This window comes from Apodemus sylvaticus, chromosome 5 (assembly GCF_947179515.1).
Source record: "Apodemus sylvaticus chromosome 5, mApoSyl1.1, whole genome shotgun sequence".
NCBI lineage: Eukaryota > Metazoa > Chordata > Mammalia > Rodentia > Muridae > Apodemus > Apodemus sylvaticus.
In genome coordinates, this window is record NC_067476.1 from 101,303,321 (window position 1) to 101,323,492 (window position 20,172).

The window sequence follows — 20,172 nt, forward strand, 5'->3', positions numbered from 1 at the left end:
TAGACGTGCAAAGCAGTCTTGTGGTTGGGGACCACTGCTGAAGTTCTTCTGGAAGGGTCCTGGGACCAGGGCTTCTACATGAAATTCGTCGAAATCTTGACAGCAAGAAGAGCCTGTAGTGCCCTGAGGGAATGCCATTCTTCCTCCTTAGAACCTGTGCCCAACTACGTGCCTCACGCCCAGGACAGCCCAGTGCTGTCTTGCATCTTGTACTAGAAGCAGGATAGGACAAGACTGAGACTCTAGGACAGCACACAGAGGCCTGGTGCTGGTGTGAGCAGCTGCAGGATCAAGCACTGTTCGAATGGCCTGGAACTGGGCCCAGACAAGGCCCAAGTCAATATTGACAGTCCCGAGCTGGCTAGCCTGCTCTTCAACCTCTCATTAGGCAGGAGTGTTGACACTAGCTACTGAATGAGCTTCATCTTTGTATTCTTTTAAACAACAGCCCATTATCTCTCCCCTGGGGTTCTCCGCTGCCTGTAGTATGGGAATGCTAGGAAGGTCTGGACCCACTTCTTCTCCCTGGGTCACACAATTCGGGTAACGGAAGCTCTGTGTCCTGCTCAGCTTTCTGGGGCCTCCTATAAGTCAGCACCTAAGGAGCTGCACAGAGCCAGCGGAGGGTCATAGCTTGAGTCTGAAGGCAGCCACTGAGCGAAGAGCAGGTGAAATTCCTTTCTAGCGTGGTTTGGGAAATCAGAATGGGAAGCCGGGGTGCCACCTTTTCTGACTCCCAAGGCGTGTTGTAGAGAAACCAAGGGCAGGCCTGGACCCTGGTGGAGCTGAGCCACAAGGGGACCAGTCGGGCCTAGGGCAGGGACAGGAGCTCCCTGCTGCTGAATAGATTGGAGCAGAGTGCAGCCGGACTCTGCTTGGCAATTCCATGGGGACAGGAATCCAGGCAGAGCCAGAGGGTGGGGCAGAGGCTTCCTGGGCTGGGCACCTCTCCCCTGGGGCAGGATAACCAGTGTCTATTTGGAAGAAGCAAGCTCCCCTTTCCCAAAAGTGAAATCTTATGTACTGTGGTGTGCAGAGCTAGGAGTGAATCTGGTGCAGCATAAATGATATACTTTATATTTAGGCAAACTCCAGAGAGCAAGGGCTAAGGAAAATCTTCCTGGCCAACAAGACAATTGGAATCATCTTCTGTTCCCAGAAATTTTCAGTCAGGGGTTGAGGAGGACCGCCATTCCTCTTGGGGGGGGGGGGCGATGGAGCCTAGGTGAGTTTCAAGCAAGCTCACATGGAGCGGGGCCTCTCCGGGCCACACGGGGCCTCGAGAGTGGCAAAAATGGGTACGTTTCTAAGCCCCGTAGAATCCAGGAAGGTTGCTTCTGTCTTGCAGTCTGATTTTGAAGTAAGTAGGCCCTTCCTCAAGAAATCTTGGGAAACACACTTGGGTGGGGTGGGGTCTTCACGATCACTGCAGCCAATTTTGCCTCAGGTCTAAACAGACCCATTTCTCCCTTTCTGCGAGTAATTTAGTTTGTGTGGTTATCTCATTCTTCTCCTCGGTGATGGGAAGCAAAGAGGGCTCCTCAGACCAGCAGATACAGATCTTGAATTCAAAGTCCTCAGCCTAGAGCCTGGCCCTTCAAACCTGGGGGATTCCTGTTAAAAATCACTCCAACAGCTCCCTTAGGAAGAACAGGCTGTGCCTGAAGAAGCCGCCCAAAGGGAAAGAATTTCTTCTCCTGTCAGCAATGGATACAAAGGATAAGACCTAAAGATTAGGTCAAGGCCACAGATTTCAAGATTCCTGCTGAGCCTTTGGGCCCTAGACATGAGTTCCGAGAGGCACAGCAGGAACCTTCTTGTGAGGAAACTGGGCTGTTACTCCCCACGATGTCACCTTCACCTGAGCTGGGTGTCTGTCACTGTTCTGTGTTTCCCAGCCTCTTTCTGGTACCCCAGAACCTGCTTGTGTCAGTGACTTAATCTAACCTACTCCAGTCCCCCCTCCAGGGGGCAGCACAGCCTCTCCACCCACGAGTGTTCTCAGCCTGCGGTCCCTCCCCTGGATCCCTTCAGTGGCTCCTTGAAAGGCGTTCAAAGTGCAGAAACCTAGAGTCATCCAAAGGCAGGTGTGGCAGGGTAATTTGGGCCACCACACGGGACATTCCCTCCCGGTAAAAGCACGACTGGCAGGTTAGGAGAGCAACTGATATTGATTCAAGATAGGCCCCAAGGTGACTCCCAAATAGCAGTTGCAAGAGATGAATATGTACCTCAAGGGCTCTGCTGTAAGGTTTCTGTCCGACATGGACCTCCATAGCTCTGTCCTGGATCTGTGAGAAGCTGACTGTGTTGTCTTGTCTCCTTTGGGAGTAGTAGTTTGAGAGCTGCCCTCTCATCCTCCAAGCGGGTGCTCGGACTGTTTCCCCTTGTCCCCATGGAAGGGTGGCTTCACACATGGAACCCTGCCCACTTCCCTGTGTGCCAAGCTTACAGCTGCCACCCTTAGGGGCTTTGTTTTTAATATATGCCAGACCCCGTCATCTCGGTCCCTAGTGAGACCTTTTAAAAGCATTTTGCCCATCCCCTTACAGAGTACAAAATATTCTGGTTCCATATAAGGTAAGGGATAGCCTACAAGTCAGGATAGCACTGCTTACCAGGGCTCAGACAAGCCTCAGGTCAGGTGGAGGGAGAGTCGCCCCCCCCCCCACTTTAGACCTCCATTGGTTTTTATTGGGCCATTAGCTAGACTCTGTTCCCTGATGGTGAAGACTTCCAAGAAGAAGGTTGTTAGCAGAGCATAGCATAGGTGGGCATAGGGACAGCACTGCTCACTGCATAGGTGGGCATTGCTCACAGTGCCTAGGGAGGCTGGGATTGGGCACTGCTCACCGTGCACAGGTGGGCATAGGCCTAGAGCAGGGCTCATGGAGTCTGATCTGGGTTTGGTCCCTTCCTCCACCCCACACACATACATAGCCATTTCCTGTTTCTGTGATCTGGGGCAGGCTCTGCCCTCCTGAGCCTCATCATCAAGATGACAAGAGATGATTACTCCCTTGCAGAACTGTTGGCTCTCAGAAAAGGCCTGACAGATACTCAACAACAGCTCTGGCCTTTTCTGATCCTTCTGAGTCTTCAGACCTCCTTGGACTCCCATCCCTCTTTCAGTGATCCCAGGCCTGTGGCTCCCTGAAGTGTCACACCCGCACTCCTCCTGGGTTTACTGCGTAAGGCAGCACACATTACCCAAGCTGCTGCCAGGGACTGCTACATTCTTTCTGCTAGGCTCCCTGCCAGAGGAGGCTCCTTCTCTAATGGGTATTGGCTGGAGTCAGCCCCCCACCCCCAGCACTGGGCACACTGCTCTGATCCAGTTATGGGTCAGCGAGCTGGAAGGTAATCTTGAAAGCACGCCTTAAACACCATAGTGCGTGCCTAGCCTGAGGGCTGATCCTCAGCCGGCCTCCCTCTTCTGAGTTAGAGCTGGTGTCCAACAGAAGGGGAGAGGCCAGGCACCTGTGGCTGCCTATTTCTGCATCAGGTCTGAGGCCAAACCCTCTTTCTTGGGCTAGGCAGAAGGGAAAGTAGGGTTTGGGAGGAAACTCCTGCCCTGCTCCTCTTTGGTCTAGCTTCTCGTTGGATGAATAGAGGGGGGGACATTTGAAGACTGGTGTAGTCTGATTTAATTGAACCCCCCCCCCCCAGCACGGAGGCAAAGGCAGCAACTGCCCTCTCGGGGCTCTTGGGAATATGTGGGAAGATACCAAGCTGGAGACAGACCTCTGCCTAAGCCTGTCCTTGGCCGAGGATGTGGATATCCTGCCTCACTCATGGAGCCTGGGCGACACTGGCTATCGTGGGTCACTCTTCCATTTAGAGATATTGGGAGGTCTGAAGAGATGGCTCCGCGGTGAAGAGCACGTACTGCTCCTGCAGCTGGGTCCGGCACCCAGGTCAGTCGGGTGGTGCGCAACTGTCTGTAACTCCACGTCCAAGGAGTCTTACACCCACTTCTGGCCCACTTCTGCACATACCTACACTCAGGTACACACGCAAGCACGTGTGTAAAAATAAAGCATTACAAAATAGATAAAAAAAAAATTGTTATGTGGGTGTGGCAATCCGCTCCTGCAACTCTGCACTTAGGAGTGTGAAGTAGAAGGGTTAAAAGAAGGCCAGCCTGGCCTACATCTATAATGACAATTTTGGAATTTTGGTTTCCTTAAAAGCAAACACAGATATATTATAAGATTATGTATTGTTTTAATCCCAGGTGTGGATGTGGGGCTGCTTCCGATTGTCCACGCAGCTGACTGTGATTTGCCTTGTGCTCTAGCAGGGATGTGATCTTGCCGGGGCAGCTAGTTTCTGTGATTGTATAATGTTTGGAATTCTGGCGACTTCTCAGGGGGCATCTAGGGCTGATAGGTGGGGTGTTGGGGGCTGTTGCTGGTTGTTAGTGGCTGTGGTTTGTTAAGTAGTGTGTACAAAGAAGAAACTATAACAACAAGAAGAAATTAGAAATCCCAGCACTCTGGGAGGCAGAGGCAGGCAGATTTCTGAGTTCAAGACCAGCCTGGGCTACAGAGTGAGTTCCAGAACAGCCAGAGCTATACAGAGAAACCCTGTCTCGAAAAAACCAAAAACCAAAAAAAAAAAAAAAAAAAAAAAAAAAAAAAAAAAACCCAAAAAAAAGAAAGAAAGAAAGAAAGAAAGAAAGAAATTAGATATTCTGACAGCAAAGATCAAACTTTCCCAAAGGAATCCTATGCCCCTGATCAGCAAGAAGTGGTCCAATGACAACGTCGCCCCCTTTCTGACCCCTCACTTTATTCAGGGATCTTTCTTCCCTCTCTATCCTTTTTTCTCTCTTATCTAGTATGGGGGAGTTGAAAGAGTAGAACAAGAGTGGAGAAGGGAGGCTGGAGAGATGGCTCAGCGGTTAAGAGCACTGACTGCTCTTCCGAAGGTCCTAAGTTCAAATCCCAGCAACTACATGGTGGCTCACACCCATCTGTAATGGGATCCGATGTCCTCTTATGGTGTGTCTGAAGACAGCTACAATACACATACATATAAAATAAAGAAATTAAAAAAAAGAGTGGAGAAGGGTAAAAGACACAATGTATCTAGAGAAAAACTACAAATGTTGTAAAAACACTATCTAAAAAGCAGGATGTATGGTTTTAGTGTAGAATTCTATCAGACATTCAAAGAAGACCTAATACCAATACTCTTCAAACTATTCCACAAAATAGAAACAGAAGGAACATTATCCAATTCATTCTATGAGGCTACAAGTACACTGCGTATTCTCCCTTGGAGATGGAACAGTTGCTGTCTAATCAGGAACTTGTCATAATTTCCTTTCATAGAGGACTTCATAAGAGATTTTTTTCTATTTCTATCATGTTTAATGTTCCAAATAGATTTTAAAAACTGAAAAAAAATTTTAAAAAGAGTATTTATGATTAAAATGCACACACACACACACACACATACACACACACACACACAGGAGGTTGTTTTCCTTAGAACAGGGAGGTAGCGTAGGAGGAAATGCCCATTGCCCCACCAGTTAAACTTAGCAATTGTTTTCATGTATTTCCTTCCTTCTGAATTGACAAATGGCAGAGGCAAAACTTTAAATAATGATCCCCTCTTCCTGTTTAGACAAAGAAAACCTTGGTGTTTTAATTTGCCTCTGGGATCCATGAACACAGACAGGGTTGGGACCCAGCATGTCAGCAATTCCAGAAGAAACCATCAAACTTGGGCCCAATATAGTCATCACATATTGGGGGAATGGGGAGGGGACAGCCAGACAGTATTACACACACATACACACACACAACACACACACACACACACACACACCACACCTGCCACCTTCTTTATGATTTTCCCTTTCACATGTGGGTTATAATTTGTCTTTAGTTAATTTGAGGGTATGCCAAGAGCTCATTTCTTCAGGTTCACCCCCCCACACACACACACACCCTTGGATATTTAATTGCTTCAGCTACATTCAGCTACAGAAAAGATCATCTATTCCTACCATATTACAATGTCACCTTTGCCATAAATCAAGTGACCTCATCTGAGCGGGTCTATTTCTGGATTCTTGCTTCTGTCCCGTTGCTCTGTTTGTCAGTCCTTGTGCTGTTCCTACAGCATATTAATTACGCTAGCTTTATGGTAAACCTCAATATATATTTAGTATAGTTCTCCAGCTTTCTTCTCTCAGATTGCTGCATCTATTCCTGGTTCTCTGTTTCCCTGCACATTTTAGAATCAGTGTGTCAGTTTCTGCCACAAGAAATATGCTGAGCCTGAAATAAGTCTGTAGGTTGACTTGAGAGTAACTGACATCGTCACAGTGTGAACTCCTCAGCAGATGAACATCCTTTAATATCTCTAATAATGTTTTACAGCTTTCAATATGAAGACATTTACTCCTGAGTGTTTGCTATTTTTAATGTTAGATGATAAATAATGTCATTTCATTTCTTTTTAAATTTATCTTTATTTTATTTTGCATGTGTATGTGTGTGGTTTGTATATCAACCCGGAGAGGTCAGAAGAGAGTGTCAGAGCCATTGGAACTGAAGTTCCGGGCGGATGTGAGCCGCCACGTGGGGGCTGGGAACCAAATCCAGGTCTTCTGTAAGAGCAATACTTACTCTTAACCACTGAGCCGTCTCTCCAGTCCTCCTCCTCCTCCTCCTCCTCCTCCTCCTCCTCCTCTTCCTCCTCCTCCTCTTCCTCCTCCTCCTCTTCCTCCTCTTCCTCCTCCTCTTCCTCCTCCTCCTCCTCTTCCTCCTCTTCCTCCTCCTCTTCCTCCTCCTCCTCCTCCAAGTCAGGCTCTGTAGCCCAGGTTGGCCTCAGTGCTGGCCTTGAATTCCTGATCCTCCTGTCTCATCTGGTATTACAGGGGTGAGCTACTATGCACAGCTTTATTTCATTTTATACTGAAATTCAATTAAATTTTACTTATGTTGACCTTGGATTGAGAACTTTCTAAATTAATTTGGTTGTTGCAGATTCTTCTGACTTTTCCACTTTCACAGACATGCTGTCCCAAGCACAGTTGGCCTGACCATGTTTTAGATGAGCCCTAGTGGCCTTCCTTTAAGTCGTATTTCTCATTGTTTAAATGGTTACCGATTTTTAAAATCTCGATCTGATTTCCTCCTAGCCAAGGCTCCATTGACTCCTTCTGTTAGCCTCCAACCTCTGTAATCCCTTGGCTGGTGGTGTTTCTCCGCAGATCTCTCTGCTGCCTCTGGGGAGATCTTGTCAAGGAATAGCTGTTCCGGTGAACTCTGGAAGGAAGGTATCGGAGTCACTGACACCATTTGATGCTGATGCCTTCTCTCTCCATGAATTCCTGTGCAAGAGCCAGAGCTGACCTCCTGGTGGGCATGGAGGTGGTAAAAAAAATCAGAGTTCTTGGAGAAAGGCCTCGGGCAGTTCTTTTGTGGCTCTGAATGTATTTGCACCTCTAGAAGATTTCTGAGCTACAGAGGGAGCACATGGATCTGTGCCTTAGTTAGGGTTCCTATTGCTGAAGTGAAACAATGTAACCAAAAGCAAGTTGTGGAGGAAAGGGTTAATTCAGCTTACAGTTCCAGCTAAGTCTGTCACTGAGGGAAGTCAGGGCAGAAGCTGGTGCAGAGGCAAGGGAAGAGTGCCACTTACTGACTTACTCCTCCTTGCAGACTCAGCCTGCTCTCTTACAGAACCCAGGACCACTAGTCCAGGGATGGTCTAACCACAATGGACTGAGTCCTCTCTGTCAATCATTAAGAAAATGTTTTACAGCCAGATCTTATGGGGGCACTTTCTCAACTGAGGTTCCCTCCTTTCAGATAACTCTAGCTTATGTCAAGTTGACATAAAACAAGTCTGCCAACAATCCAGGGAAAGGACCTGCCTGAGAGACTGTGGAGACTGGCCCTGCTGACCAAAGCAAGAGGCAGAGGCCTAAGCAGTCCAAAGTGGCTACGTCATGGAGATGTGAAGTCTAGTGTCTGGGTCTTGGAACCTAGTGTTTCAGTCATGACCCCCTTGAGAAGTAGATGAGAGAGGAAAGAAGGTTGACATCACTCCCAGACCCAAATCTACCCAAGTGTCAGTGTCTGAAGTCCCCAAGCACAGGCACAAGGTCAGAGAGAACACAGCTAGAGAGAGGGCCGGCCTCTGCTGGGAATCTGTCGCTTGATCTCCCTAACCTTATGAGCTGTCTTCCACAGACACCACTAGACAGACAGATAAGGAGCACAGAGGCTCAAGTTGCTTGGATAACTGCTCCAGACCACTCTTGTTTAGGGCAGAGGCACTCAACAGCTCAGTGATGCATTTCAGTGTCAAGTCTTCAGTCTACAGGCGTTCTGGAGTCGTAACTCTGCCCTAGGGACTATTAGAGTCTGCTGATCTTCCAGGAGGTGTGCCGTGGATTCCGCTGCCTTACATATGGCCAGTTCCCGGTGAGGAAGTGGTGATCCTTCCACCCTTTTTGGTGATGCTGTTGCCTGCATCCCCTCCAGAAGCTGCCAAAGCAATGGGGAAAATACTGTCTCTGGGACTCGAGTAGTCAGAGACGGCGACGGCCCTGCATGGCAACTCTTCAACTGGAAGAGTAAACCAAACCTTCACAGGGAGAAACAATGCAAGCTCTATAAGGCAGTGCATTCGGGGTCCCAGCTGCTCCAGAGACAGAGGCAGAGGGATAACCCTTGAAGAAACACAGTAAGACCCTATTCAGAGTCAGACATTGACTTATTCCATTTCTGAAATGTTTAGAGGCACTCAAGTGCAGTTTATTAGTATGCTTCGTCAAGCCTGGGATCCCTAAGAGTGATCAAGACAGCCCTTTGGAAGCCCCTCTCCCCTCCAGGCTGCCATCCCCCCCCTCTCAGATCTAGTCATATCACCCTTTCCAAGTCCACACCATTCCCATTGACAAGAGTTCAGTAGAGCCTCATGCTAATTCCAGATCAGCAAGATGAGAGGTGCAGGCTTGACCACAAGAGTCACTCTGTGAAGTATCTGAGGATAAGATTAAAATCCACAGAGAGTGGCCAAGTGGGACTCTGCCTTTTTGTAGAGAACTTGACCTGTAAGCCCTACCAAGGCTGATCTTTTGACTCAGCCCTTTTCAGTATTAAGGCAAAGTACATGTTTATGAAGAGGACCTTTTAGCATTGCCAGGTCTCATGATGCCCACTCAGTTAGGGCATCAGTGCTGCAAATCGGCTCTTTGGCTTCTTGCTAAATGTGTGTAATGCTTAACAGGTTTCCTGTTGGTCAGTCAGCAACAAACAAGAGTTGATAGTGATGACATTTTTAACCAATCATTTAATTCAGTTTGCTAGTTTTGTTTAAGCCTTTCACATCTATGGTCATTTGTGGGGGGAGGGGTGTTACAGTTCAGACAGGGTCTTGTAATGTAGTTCAAGCTAGCCTCGAACTCACAGCAATCCCCCTGTCACAACTTCCAAAGAGTGGAGATTACAGCCATATAGCACCATGCCCAGCTCACATGTATGTTCTTAAGTGAGATTTGTTCAGACTTTTCCTTTTCTTGAATTCTTATTTGGCTGAAGAGACAAGATCATATCAGCTTCAGACAAGTCTGCTGGTTTTCCTTCCATTTTGTGATTCTTCAGCGTGGATTGACACTTGCAGTGGGCTTTAGGTTTTATAAAAGCACTCCGTGGCAGGCAACTTGGCACAGGCAATAAGGTGAACAGCTCTTTTCCTTGGTGTAGTCTTGCGACTGTTTGTTTGTTTATTTATTACGGCTCCTTTGTTGTTTCTACACCTGCTCTGCTGGGAGCCAGCCATTTCCCCCGAGGAAGTCCAGAAGAGAGTAAGAGAAGCCCCAGGGACAGAGCAGTTATCCTAAGAGACTCGCAGAGGCCTGAGCCTGATACCCAGGGCCCACTGAGCCACCCCAGGGTCCCCGGGACCAGCTCAGCTAAGTCTCCTCTTGCAGGCACCATGTTCCGTAAGAAAAAGAAGAAACGTCCGGAGATATCAGCCCCACAGAACTTCCAGCACCGTGTTCACACCTCCTTTGACCCCAAGGAAGGCAAGTTCGTGGGCCTGCCACCACAATGGCAGAACATCCTGGACACTCTGAGGCGGCCCAAGCCTGTGGTGGATCCTTCTCGAATCACACGGGTGCAGTTGCAGCCCATGAAGGTAAGGGGGACAGGCTTATAGCCATGTTCAGTCTCTCCCACGCTGCAGGAAGCTGTCTGTGGGAACCCCAGAGGCACCAGGAGGGGCCACTTGCGGATCAGAATCAAGTCTCCTATCTCAGTTCTCTGCTAATCAGCCTTCCTACCTGGGGAGAATTTTAATCTGGGTGTGGGGGCTCTGCATTATAAGCCCAGCGCTTGACAGGCTGAAGCAGTCATATTGCTAGGAGTTGGTGGACTAGCCTGGGCTACAGGGTGAGGCCCTGTCTTGGAAAAATACTTCCCAAACCACCAAAAGTAATTCATTCGAATTTCAGTTAATAATCCTTAAGAATGTCTCATCCACCATTTAGACCTGTAGCCCCAGAGGAGTTGCAGCTGTCACAGACCGGGGGGTCACATGAGATTTAAGAGTTGGTTGGGAGTTGAGGTCAGGAGACTTGTCTTAGTGTATGGGGGTGAGGGGAGTCTCTCTGAAGGCCACTGGAAGATCTGAAGTCTGAAGTGCTTCTCCTGAGTTCACCAGCCCCCTAGGCTCAGCTGGCCACCCACTTTCATGTTGGACCCTAACCCTGTGGCTGCCTACCTGTGTGCCCTGCTGACCAGGGCTTTCTCCCCGCATAGACGGCCCAGCATGGGCCTGACCCACTGTGAACACAGGTGAATAAATATCTCACACCCTAACACATGGACGGTGATAGTGGAAGCGTGTGGGTGGGATTACTCCCCAGGGCCCTCTGGGAGACTCTGAGCCGTAAAGGGCTGTTTCTCCATTTGTCTTCCTCCACAGACGGTGGTACGGGGCAGCTCAGTGCCCACGGAGGGCTACATCTCGGGCCTGCTCAACGACATTCAGAAGTTGTCAGCTATCAGCTCCAATACCCTACGTGGACGCAGCCCCACCAGCCGGCGGCGGGCACAGTCCCTGGGGCTGCTAGGAGATGACCAGTGGGCTGCCGACCCTGATATGTACCTCCAGAGCCCTCAGTCTGAGCGCACCGATCCCCATGGCCACTACCTCAGCTGCAATGGGGGCACACCAGCAGGTCACAGGCAGATGCCATGGCCAGAACCACAGAGCCCACAGGCCCTGCCCAATGGGATGGCTGCCAAGGTACAGTCACTGGGCCCTGCTGAGTTCCAGGGTACCTCACAACGCTGCCTGCAGCAGCTGGGTGCCTGCCTCCAGAGTTCCCCACCTGGCACCTCACCCCCCATGGCCACAGGGAGGCTTGGGGTGAAGGCTGCCAAGCACAGCTCCGAAGAGGCCCGGCCGCAATCCTGCCTGGTGGGCTCAGCCATTGGCAGGCCAGGTGGAGAAGGCAGCCCTAGCCCGAAGAACCAGGAAAGCAGCCTCAAGCACCGGTTCTTCCGGAGCATGTTCCTGTCCACAGGCTCTGCGAGCAGCAGCAAGCCGGTCCCTCTGCCACAGAACAAGGTACACGACCTGGGGCGTCCTCCTGGGGTCACTCTGAGGAGGACAAGGAAGCATGCTTAGCAGACACCCAGAGGCCAGTGAGTATTAGAGATGCCAGGCCTAGTGGGGCCCTCCCTGCTCACTGGATCAAGATAAGCATGCGGGGAATCAAAATGGCTGACCAGAGTGGCCTTGGCTAATGGCTATAGCCTGAATTCACCATCTGAATCCATGTCTTCCAAAGGCTTCGCATGTGTGAATCACAGGCTGTAAGCCAAGTCATTTCAGGGAGAGAGAGGAGACCATTGTGGCTGACATCCCTGTTCTCTGAGGCAGGAATGAGTCTACACTGAGAGGCAGACCCTCCTTTAAAAGCATCTTTAGTCAAAATCTCAGAGCAGAACCTCAAGGCCCAAGTAGGGCTGTGAGCCCTTACTTGGAGAGGACAGAGTCTCTCTGCCTCCCTCTTTGGGGCAGTCTGAAGCCCCTGCTTCCCTGAGAACTGCAGGGGATTCTGGGTATCGCTTGATGCCTACAATGACCGCCTCCTCTTCCTCCGGTTCCTTTTCTCTCCATAGTTAATTCTTCTGCAATGTGTCAAGTGTAGCTACCTGTGGCTACATTTGAACAGCTTACAGGGCTCCCTGGAAGGAAAGCTGGGGATAGGGAACAGGATGGTAAAAGAAACATGGAACCAAGACAAGGTTTCCTGCTCAAAGCTCAAACTTTAATGGAGGCCTCCAAATATATATATATATATGGGGGGCTAGACCCTTCCCCCAAATTCCAGGGTGTGTTCTGGGGAACTGGTCTGACTGTTCACTGGGCGTTGGCTCCACTGCTCAGGCAGCTGGGCGGGTCACCTGCTTAATTCAGGAATTTGTGGACCTGGAGGAACAATAAACTTCACCTTGGTCAATGTCAAATTCCTACTAGGTGGCATGACACCCCAAGACAGCTGTCTACAGTCAAGAGAAGACCAAAGGGTCAAAGAAGAATCAGGCCTCACTTGTCTACAGTAGTGTGTGCTTAATTCTTTAATGACCCTGGAGGGTACAACTTTCTAGAGAGTGTGTGCTATGAGAATCAAGAGACTTGACTTTGCACCAGAACTTGGGGTAGCAGGACTGAGGGCTTCTTTCCTGAGACAAACAGATGGGAGGGCGACGTGGTGGCATTTTTTTGGCAGGCAGATTAGTGTGTTTCCCTGCTTGCCTGCCTGTCCATCCTATCTGCAGTGACAGCACCACCATTTCCCGTTTGGCAGATGAGGACCTCCTCATAGTGAGCTAACGCTAGGGTCTCCAGTAAATCACAGGAGCAAGCAGGAAAGGTCCTCGCTCAGAGCTGTCATCCCGCCTCAGGCCTTCCAGGCTCCTGGATCTTGTTCACCAAGCATTGCAGTCATGGTGGATAGTTATCATCTAGCCCCTGACAGACAGGATGAGCTTGAGGGTTTTAAGCTATGCCTCAGAAACAGCTGCTGACTATAGTGGGGCCTCACCTTGAACAGGGAGGCCATTGAGAGCAAGCTGGATCCTTGCTGTGGTGATGGTGTGACTGTGGTCTAGCCTGAACTGGAGGATGGCCTGAGCCTACTAGTTCTCAGGTCACCTCCAGCTGAGGTACTGAGGAGGCCTTTTGGCTTCATACTCTCCTGTCCCTCACACATCTGTGAGATTTGAGGTCTCTGGAAGGTGGTGACTTGAAAGGCGTCCCTACTAAGCCAAGGTATGACAGGGCAAGGCATAGCAACTAGGCATAGCACAGTTGACCCCTGTGTCTGCTTGGGTGAGCTGCAGACGTCCAAAGGAGAAAGGTGCTAACACTGAGCTGGGCCCTGACATCTTTGTTTGAACTGCCAATCATCATGCTGCTCATCTCCATGGATGACACTGGGGGGTCCTGAGAACCCTCATGGGCCATTTGGATGTCAGGGCACTCCCACAGTGGAAGCAGTTGATGGTTGTCACAGACTCAGAGACAACATGGTTCCAAACTGAGGGGAGTCATCTCCTTCAAAGCAGACTTTGCAGATAGATGCTCTCTTACAGCCATGGCAGACTCTCCCTTCACCCATCCCTGAGTACTGCAGACTCCCAGCAAGGCTCTGCTCTTGCTTGGAGCCCCAGAGCCTGGGAATGGAAGTATGGAGCTGGCAAGCCTTTGTCAGAACCAAGATTTGGGGCACCTGAGCAAACCTAAGGTGAGCTCCAGGAGATCGCCTTGAGTGAGTTCAGTGCTGTGGCCTCCTGTGAAGCCTAGGGAGTGCAGACATCTACACCTGAGGTAGAATAGGGGAATCCTAGGCAGCCTTCTGTTGGGGGGTGGGGGGGTAGAGGCTCCCTCTCCATGCACATTTTAAAAATACAAGATCCCCGAAGAGGAGGTGAGGTGTGGCCTCCTTTTGCTCCAGCGCTCGCAGGAAGGCTCAGATAGGAGAGGGCGTCACTAGCTTTCAGGGATTGGCCATCTTTCCTCCGTCTCACCCTGAACTGAGGCTAGCTCCCCACTTCATTCTCCAAGGGTTCTTTAGCCAAGAGCCTGAGCTCCCTGACACACAGCCTCACAAGAGCGCATGGCTTCTTCCCTGACTGGGAGCCAGCCACAGCTACCCACTGCCCCTGCCCAGGGCCTCCAGCACTCACACCAGGAGCCTCTGACCCAGCATCTCGGAGAGATCTGTCTCCCTGCGGTCTGCTTGTCAGTTGCCCAGGAAGAAATAACCAGCCAGACGACACCCAGGGGACTTAGGGTGTCTTGGTCTTCCCCAGAGAGGCAGAGTGGGTATAAAGACATGCTCTCGAGCCTGTCACCCGGGGTGAGGAGACATGCCTGCTGCTCTGGTCAGACTCAGCTTCACCGTTTGCTTCCTCAATTCAATCTGAAGTCCTGGGTGACCCTGCTAGTGTCCAGGCCACAACAGTCAAGCCTGCCTCTAGAAAACTTGTCTCAGATGTTCCCCAGTGCACCCCATATTGTCTCTTTCCTTGTCTTCACAGCTCAATTCTGCTTTCCGACCACCACAGAAAGATTCCTCTTCAAACCTGGTAGCCAAGGCCCAGTCCTTGCCCTCGGATCAGCCCATGGGGACCTTCAGTCCTCTGACCACCTCAGATACCAGCAGTCCCCAGAAGTCCCTCCGCACAGCTCCAGTCGCTGGCCCACTTCCGGGCCGGTCTTCTCCAGCAGGCTCCCCCCGCACCCGGCATGCTCAGATCAGCACCAGCAATCTCTACCTGCCCCAGGACCCCACAGTGGCCAAGGGGGCCCTGGGTGGCGAGGACACGGGCATTGTGACACATGAACAGTTCAAGGCTGCGCTCAGGATGGTGGTGGACCAGGGTGACCCTCGGCTGCTGCTGGACAGCTATGTGAAGATTGGGGAGGGCTCCACGGGCATTGTGTGTCTGGCCCGGGAGAAGCACTCAGGTCGCCAGGTAGCAGTCAAGATGATGGACCTCAGGAAGCAGCAACGCAGGGAGCTGCTCTTTAACGAGGTGGGGACCTGGGGGGATGCCAGCAGGGCAGTAAAAGCGTTCAGTGAGGCACACTCAGCACGTGGGGCTGACAGGCCAGGAGAGCAGAGTGGCCTGACCATGGGATACTGTGCCAGGCACTCAGGCCTCTCTCTGCCCTCAGGTGGTGATCATGCGTGACTACCAGCACCTCAATGTGGTGGAGATGTACAAGAGTTACCTGGTAGGAGAGGAGCTGTGGGTGCTGATGGAGTTCCTGCAGGGCGGGGCCCTCACAGACATCATCTCCCAAGTCAGGTAGGCAGTGGAAAGGGCTGGGCTGAGGGGAGACCACCCCACCACTGCTTTGACGTGGAGGTCAGCTGCCTCTGGCTCCTGTTAGGTTCCTGCCTACTGGGGAGAACTGAGACTCCATAGCCTTAGAAAAAGTGTCCTCCGGGGTTACAGCTATATGCTGCCTGGGAGTCGTGGCCCTCTTGCAGGGGACTCCTCCCTGCCCGTGGGGCCCGGCCACCCTGACCACGCAGCCCGCCTTCCCTGTGCAGACTGAATGAGGAGCAGATTGCCACTGTGTGTGAAGCTGTGCTTCAGGCCTTGGCTTACCTGCACGCCCAGGGTGTCATCCACCGGGACATCAAGAGTGACTCCATCCTGCTGACTCTTGACGGCAGGGTAGGTCCTCTGTCTGCTGGCTCGGCTGCCCGCCCCTTTCCCTCTGCTGGCTCGGCTGCCCGCCCCTTTCCCTCTACTGGCTCGACTGCCCACCCCTTTCCCTCTGCTGGCTCGGCTGCCCTCCCCTTTCCCTCTGCTGGCTCGGCTGCCCGCCCCTTTCCCTCTGCTGGCTCGGCTGCCCGCCCCTTTCCCTCTGGCACCGCCTCCCTTTCTGCTCTCTACCTTCTTCCTTCCCAACCCCAGGTGAAGCTCTCAGACTTCGGGTTCTGTGCTCAAATCAGCAAAGATGTCCCCAAGAGAAAATCCCTGGTAGGAACTCCATACTGGATGGCTCCTGAAGTGATCTCCAGATCCCTGTATGCTACTGAGGTAACTATTCCCGCCATTCCCAGGCCTCCCGGTTTAGGGCCATGTAGCTCCGCTGTCTTGCCCATGTGAAGTATTTCCACCACTAATTACCCCAGCTCTGAGGTCCCTACTTGAGCAGTCCCTGTCCCCTGCCTCCTTTTTGAGACAGGGTCTCTTTACGTCCTAGATTTCCTGGGATTCACTACGTAGATCAGACTGGCCTCAAACTCACAGAAATATGCCTGCCCTGTCTTCTAAATGCTGGGATTAAAGGCCTGCACCACTGCGCCCGTACCCGCCTCCCCTTTTTGCTGGAGTTACTCTCCGTAGAGTTCTCTATGGAGCAGGCCCTGCCACACCCAGCTCTCTCCAGCACTGCTTGTGGCCAGTGTTCTCCGTGAGGGGTGGTTTCTGTGGTAACTGGACACTCCTACAAAAAGGGGCTGAGCGTAGGGCATCTGACCAGGGGCTGGGGAGGAGGCAGCCTCACCAGGACACCTGGAAGGAAACATGATGCCCCAGCAAACACGCTGCCACCAAGAGCCAGACCCCAGCAGTGGAGTCAGGGCTTTTCTCCTGCAGGTGGATATCTGGTCTCTGGGCATCATGGTGATTGAGATGGTGGATGGAGAGCCCCCCTACTTCAGCGACTCCCCAGTACAAGCCATGAAGAGGCTCCGGGACAGCCCCCCACCCAAGCTAAAGAACTCTTACAAGGTCAGTTACTGTGTTAGGTGTGAACTCCCCAACCTTGTACCCCCTGAGACAGGAGGACAGGATGGGGACCTGGAGCCATGGAATCAGAAGGGTGTGTGTGTGTGTGTGTGTGTGTGTGTGTGTGTGCTTTCAGTCTTTTTCCACATAAAACCTGTGCTGGGAGCAAAGTTTGTACCAACTGTCAGGTTTACACCAACAAATCCCCACCTGCATCTGCATCAGGAGACCCCTGCAGCAGGCCCTCAGCAGGAAGCCACCTATACCTATGAGGAGGAAGCTCTAGCTGTCTCCCAAGGAGGAATCCAGAGTACAAATCCTTCCATCCTACTTGTCTGGGACCCATACTCACACGGTGCCATCACACGAATGGGCTTGTCCTCCTGTGTGACACATCTGACCATAGCTGAGCCACTGCGCTTCAGAACCAGCATATATACTTATTATAATTGACTCTCCTCTGTCAAATCCATCCGCCTGCTGGCAGATTGCCACAGGACAGACCGCTAAATGGTACTGCCACCTAGTGGCCAAAGCTAAAAATGTCCCAGAGGATTGATGCTCTATAAGAGCTTGATCCGTGGAGACTGCCCCGCGAAGCCTGAGATGAGCAGGTCTCAAAGAGCACCCGTTAGTTAACTGCCCCCACGGAGGCGGCCTTCTGTAGCATCCCCAGGCAGCCTGGTAAATCAGGAACTGGATCTCTGATGCCAGTTCCACGCCCCTTTCGCAGAGCTGCAGCGTCTGAAAGCCAAGAGTCCCAAGAAGCAGGCAGGGGGGATGGGCCGCGTGGAACCCAGACCCCCAGACTTCCCGACATCCTCATCCCATTCATTGCTCTGCCGCTCTCATAACAGGTGAACTGGCCTCCTTCTCCCGCCTCCTAAGCCAACGATCAGTGAGCCTGGGAGGAACCAGGAAGTAAGAAAGCAGAGAGGATGAGGTGTGAGATAGTGGGGGCCCGGCAGTCAGGCCGCAGAGAAGTGGCTGCGAGCCACAGCTTCCCCACACTGCTCTGTTCCACAGGTCTCTCCAGTGCTGCGAGACTTCCTGGACCGGATGCTGGTACGGGAACCCCAAGAGAGAGCCACAGCCCAGGAGCTCCTGGATCACCCCTTTCTGCTGCAGACGGGGCTGCCTGAGTGTCTGGTGCCCCTGATACAGCTCTACCGCAAGCAGACGTCCACCTGCTGAGCCCGCACCCAGGGTGCACCTGCCACCTGTGCCCACAGGCAAAGGACACTGGGCAGCTGTTCCATTGGCAGGGCCTACCCGCCTGTCACTCTCAGTGTTCTCTCCAAAGATCGAATGTGAAGCTCCACCCTTTCCCTCTTGCCCTTTTGCCCACTGGGCCAGGCCGGACCTGCCCCCTCGGTCTCACTCCCCAGAGTCCCAGTTGCCTTTGGGATGGCAGTGACCCCTTCTGCAGGTTTGGCCCTTTGTTATTTGCACAGGGATGTTTCTAAGAAACGTGGAGAGTGGTGCTCCTGGCCACGAGCCAGCAAGGCTGACGGGCTGCTGCAGATTTTTAAAGGCAGTGTCCACAGCGACCCGGGCCACCAGGAGCTCCATCTTCACATGGACACTTGCTATTCTCAGCTAAAGCTTCAAACCCTGGAGTCCCAGAGGGCCGTAGGGAAGGATTTCGCTGCCTGAATCCTTCTTCCTCCTCTGGGCTGACTTCTGGAAGCCCCGCTTGCACCTGTTTCCGGTCTGCTCCCTGGTCTCCCTAGAAAGCCTCTACAGAACTGTGAATCGCCTGTGTGGGGGCCATGGGGGCAGCAAGGGGGAATCTTCTGAGAGACAGTGGGGTTGGCAGTAAACGTGGTTCCATTTTCCAGGATGTAGAGAACATATTCATTCTCTCTCTCTCTCTCTTTCTCCCTCCCTCACTTCTTCCCTCCCTCCCTCTCTCTCCCCCTCTTTTTCTCCCTCCCTCCCTCCCTCTCTCCCCTCCCCTCCCCCCCCCCTCTCTCTCTCTCTCTCTCTCTCTCTCGCTCTCTCTCTGTGTGTGTGTGTGTGTGTGTGTGTGTGTATGACCTTCCCCCAATGGCCCAGGTCCTTCCAGTTACCCACAGAGAGCCTCAGAAGAGCTGTCCACCTCTTTTCTACCAAGCTCCACTCTCAAGGAACCTACTCTTTGGACCTGGCTTTCTGCCTCTCAAGTCTCATGTTTTTACGTAACCGTAACCGGCGAAGGGATGTGTGTACGTCAAGTCTAACACATGCTGGGGACCTTCGAAGTTTCTGAGTCTCTCCCATACTGAGGCAAGAATAGGAAGGGAATAAACTTTGTTTTACCTGTCAGCAACTTCTCAGTAGCCGGATCAGGGACCCCTCCTCTTCAGAACCCTGGGCTGGGACAGAAAGGTGAGCCACCTCCTCGAGGGGTTCCCTCATGCCAAGGGGTGGGCACCTCCTCGTGAGTCTGCTGCCCCAGCTGCCCTGCAGATACTTAGCTGGCTCCTTGGCCTCCCTCCCTTCCCGTCTTCCTGGTTGTTGAGAGACAGAGAATGCCAAGGAAGAACTCCAGTGTCTGGACCCTATCCAGATAATATTTTTAGACTCCTCTGCTCCCTGATGACCTGCATTAGGGCAAAGAAATTGCAAGGTCTTTTTTTTAAAGGGTCAGAGTTTTAAAAAACAAAAGCATCCTTCCCTAGAAATTTTTTGTGACTTGTTTGCACTTGTGCCTGTTTTAAATTAAACTAAATGTTCGAACCTTTGGGTTTTTCATTCTCTGGGACTGCAACCAGGCTTTCTTGGAGCCGCCCCCCCCCCTTGGAGCGGTGGGCTCCTCTTGGCTACTGAGTCCACAAAGCTACCTTGGCTTGGATACCTAGAATGAGGGCCGAGGGAGGAGGAGCCAGGAAGTGAAAGGCCTCAGCGACGATGGAAGCCAAGAGGAAAGAAGGCTCTGGTCAGGGCTGAGCCTTCCGAGGAGCCTAGGAGCTGAGGAACCGCCAGGTGGAGGAATGTGAGAGGGCTCTGGCAACCTTGGCTACAGATACAGAGACTGGCGTCTTTCAACGTTGGTTTCTCCCTTCTCCTGGTCTTCAGGCCGCCCATAGAAAGTTTCCTATGTTCATTTCTTAAAACTGAAGGACTCTGAAATTTCGAAAGAATAGGGAAGTGGCCAGAGACTTGGGTTCTAGCCCCGGGGTTGGGAAGTGGCAAATTTACCTTTTAACTTTTACTCTGACAGTAATTCCAACCTTCCTTTTCTGAGCTCTAATTTCAGCACAGTGCTCATTGAGATCACTTAACTTGGAGAAAGGAGCCACCCGCCTCCCCCCCACCCCCCCCACCCCCCCACCCCCGTTCATGGAGAAGCAGGCTCTATGACTCTCTACCTGTAGAATGGTCATGG

At 51.8% G+C, this 20,172-nt stretch overlaps 1 protein-coding gene across 2 annotated transcripts in view; it reads left to right on the plus strand.

Moving 5' to 3' along the window:
- The window catches only part of Pak6 (p21 (RAC1) activated kinase 6), a 33,441-nt gene extending 14,726 nt beyond the window's left edge, over window positions 1-18,715 (plus strand). For both annotated transcript variants that reach the window (XM_052183230.1, XM_052183229.1), the window contains exons 3-10: window positions 9,965-10,173; window positions 10,963-11,610; window positions 14,592-15,089; window positions 15,232-15,365; window positions 15,614-15,740; window positions 15,984-16,109; window positions 16,671-16,805; window positions 17,829-18,715. In XM_052183230.1, the coding sequence (XP_052039190.1) occupies window positions 9,970-10,173; window positions 10,963-11,610; window positions 14,592-15,089; window positions 15,232-15,365; window positions 15,614-15,740; window positions 15,984-16,109; window positions 16,671-16,805; window positions 17,829-17,996 (2,040 nt within the window). In that variant the 5' untranslated portion in view covers window positions 9,965-9,969 and the 3' untranslated portion in view covers window positions 17,997-18,715. The remainder of the gene's footprint in view (window positions 1-9,964; window positions 10,174-10,962; window positions 11,611-14,591; window positions 15,090-15,231; window positions 15,366-15,613; window positions 15,741-15,983; window positions 16,110-16,670; window positions 16,806-17,828) is intronic.
- Window positions 18,716-20,172: the final 1,457 nt, after the last annotated feature.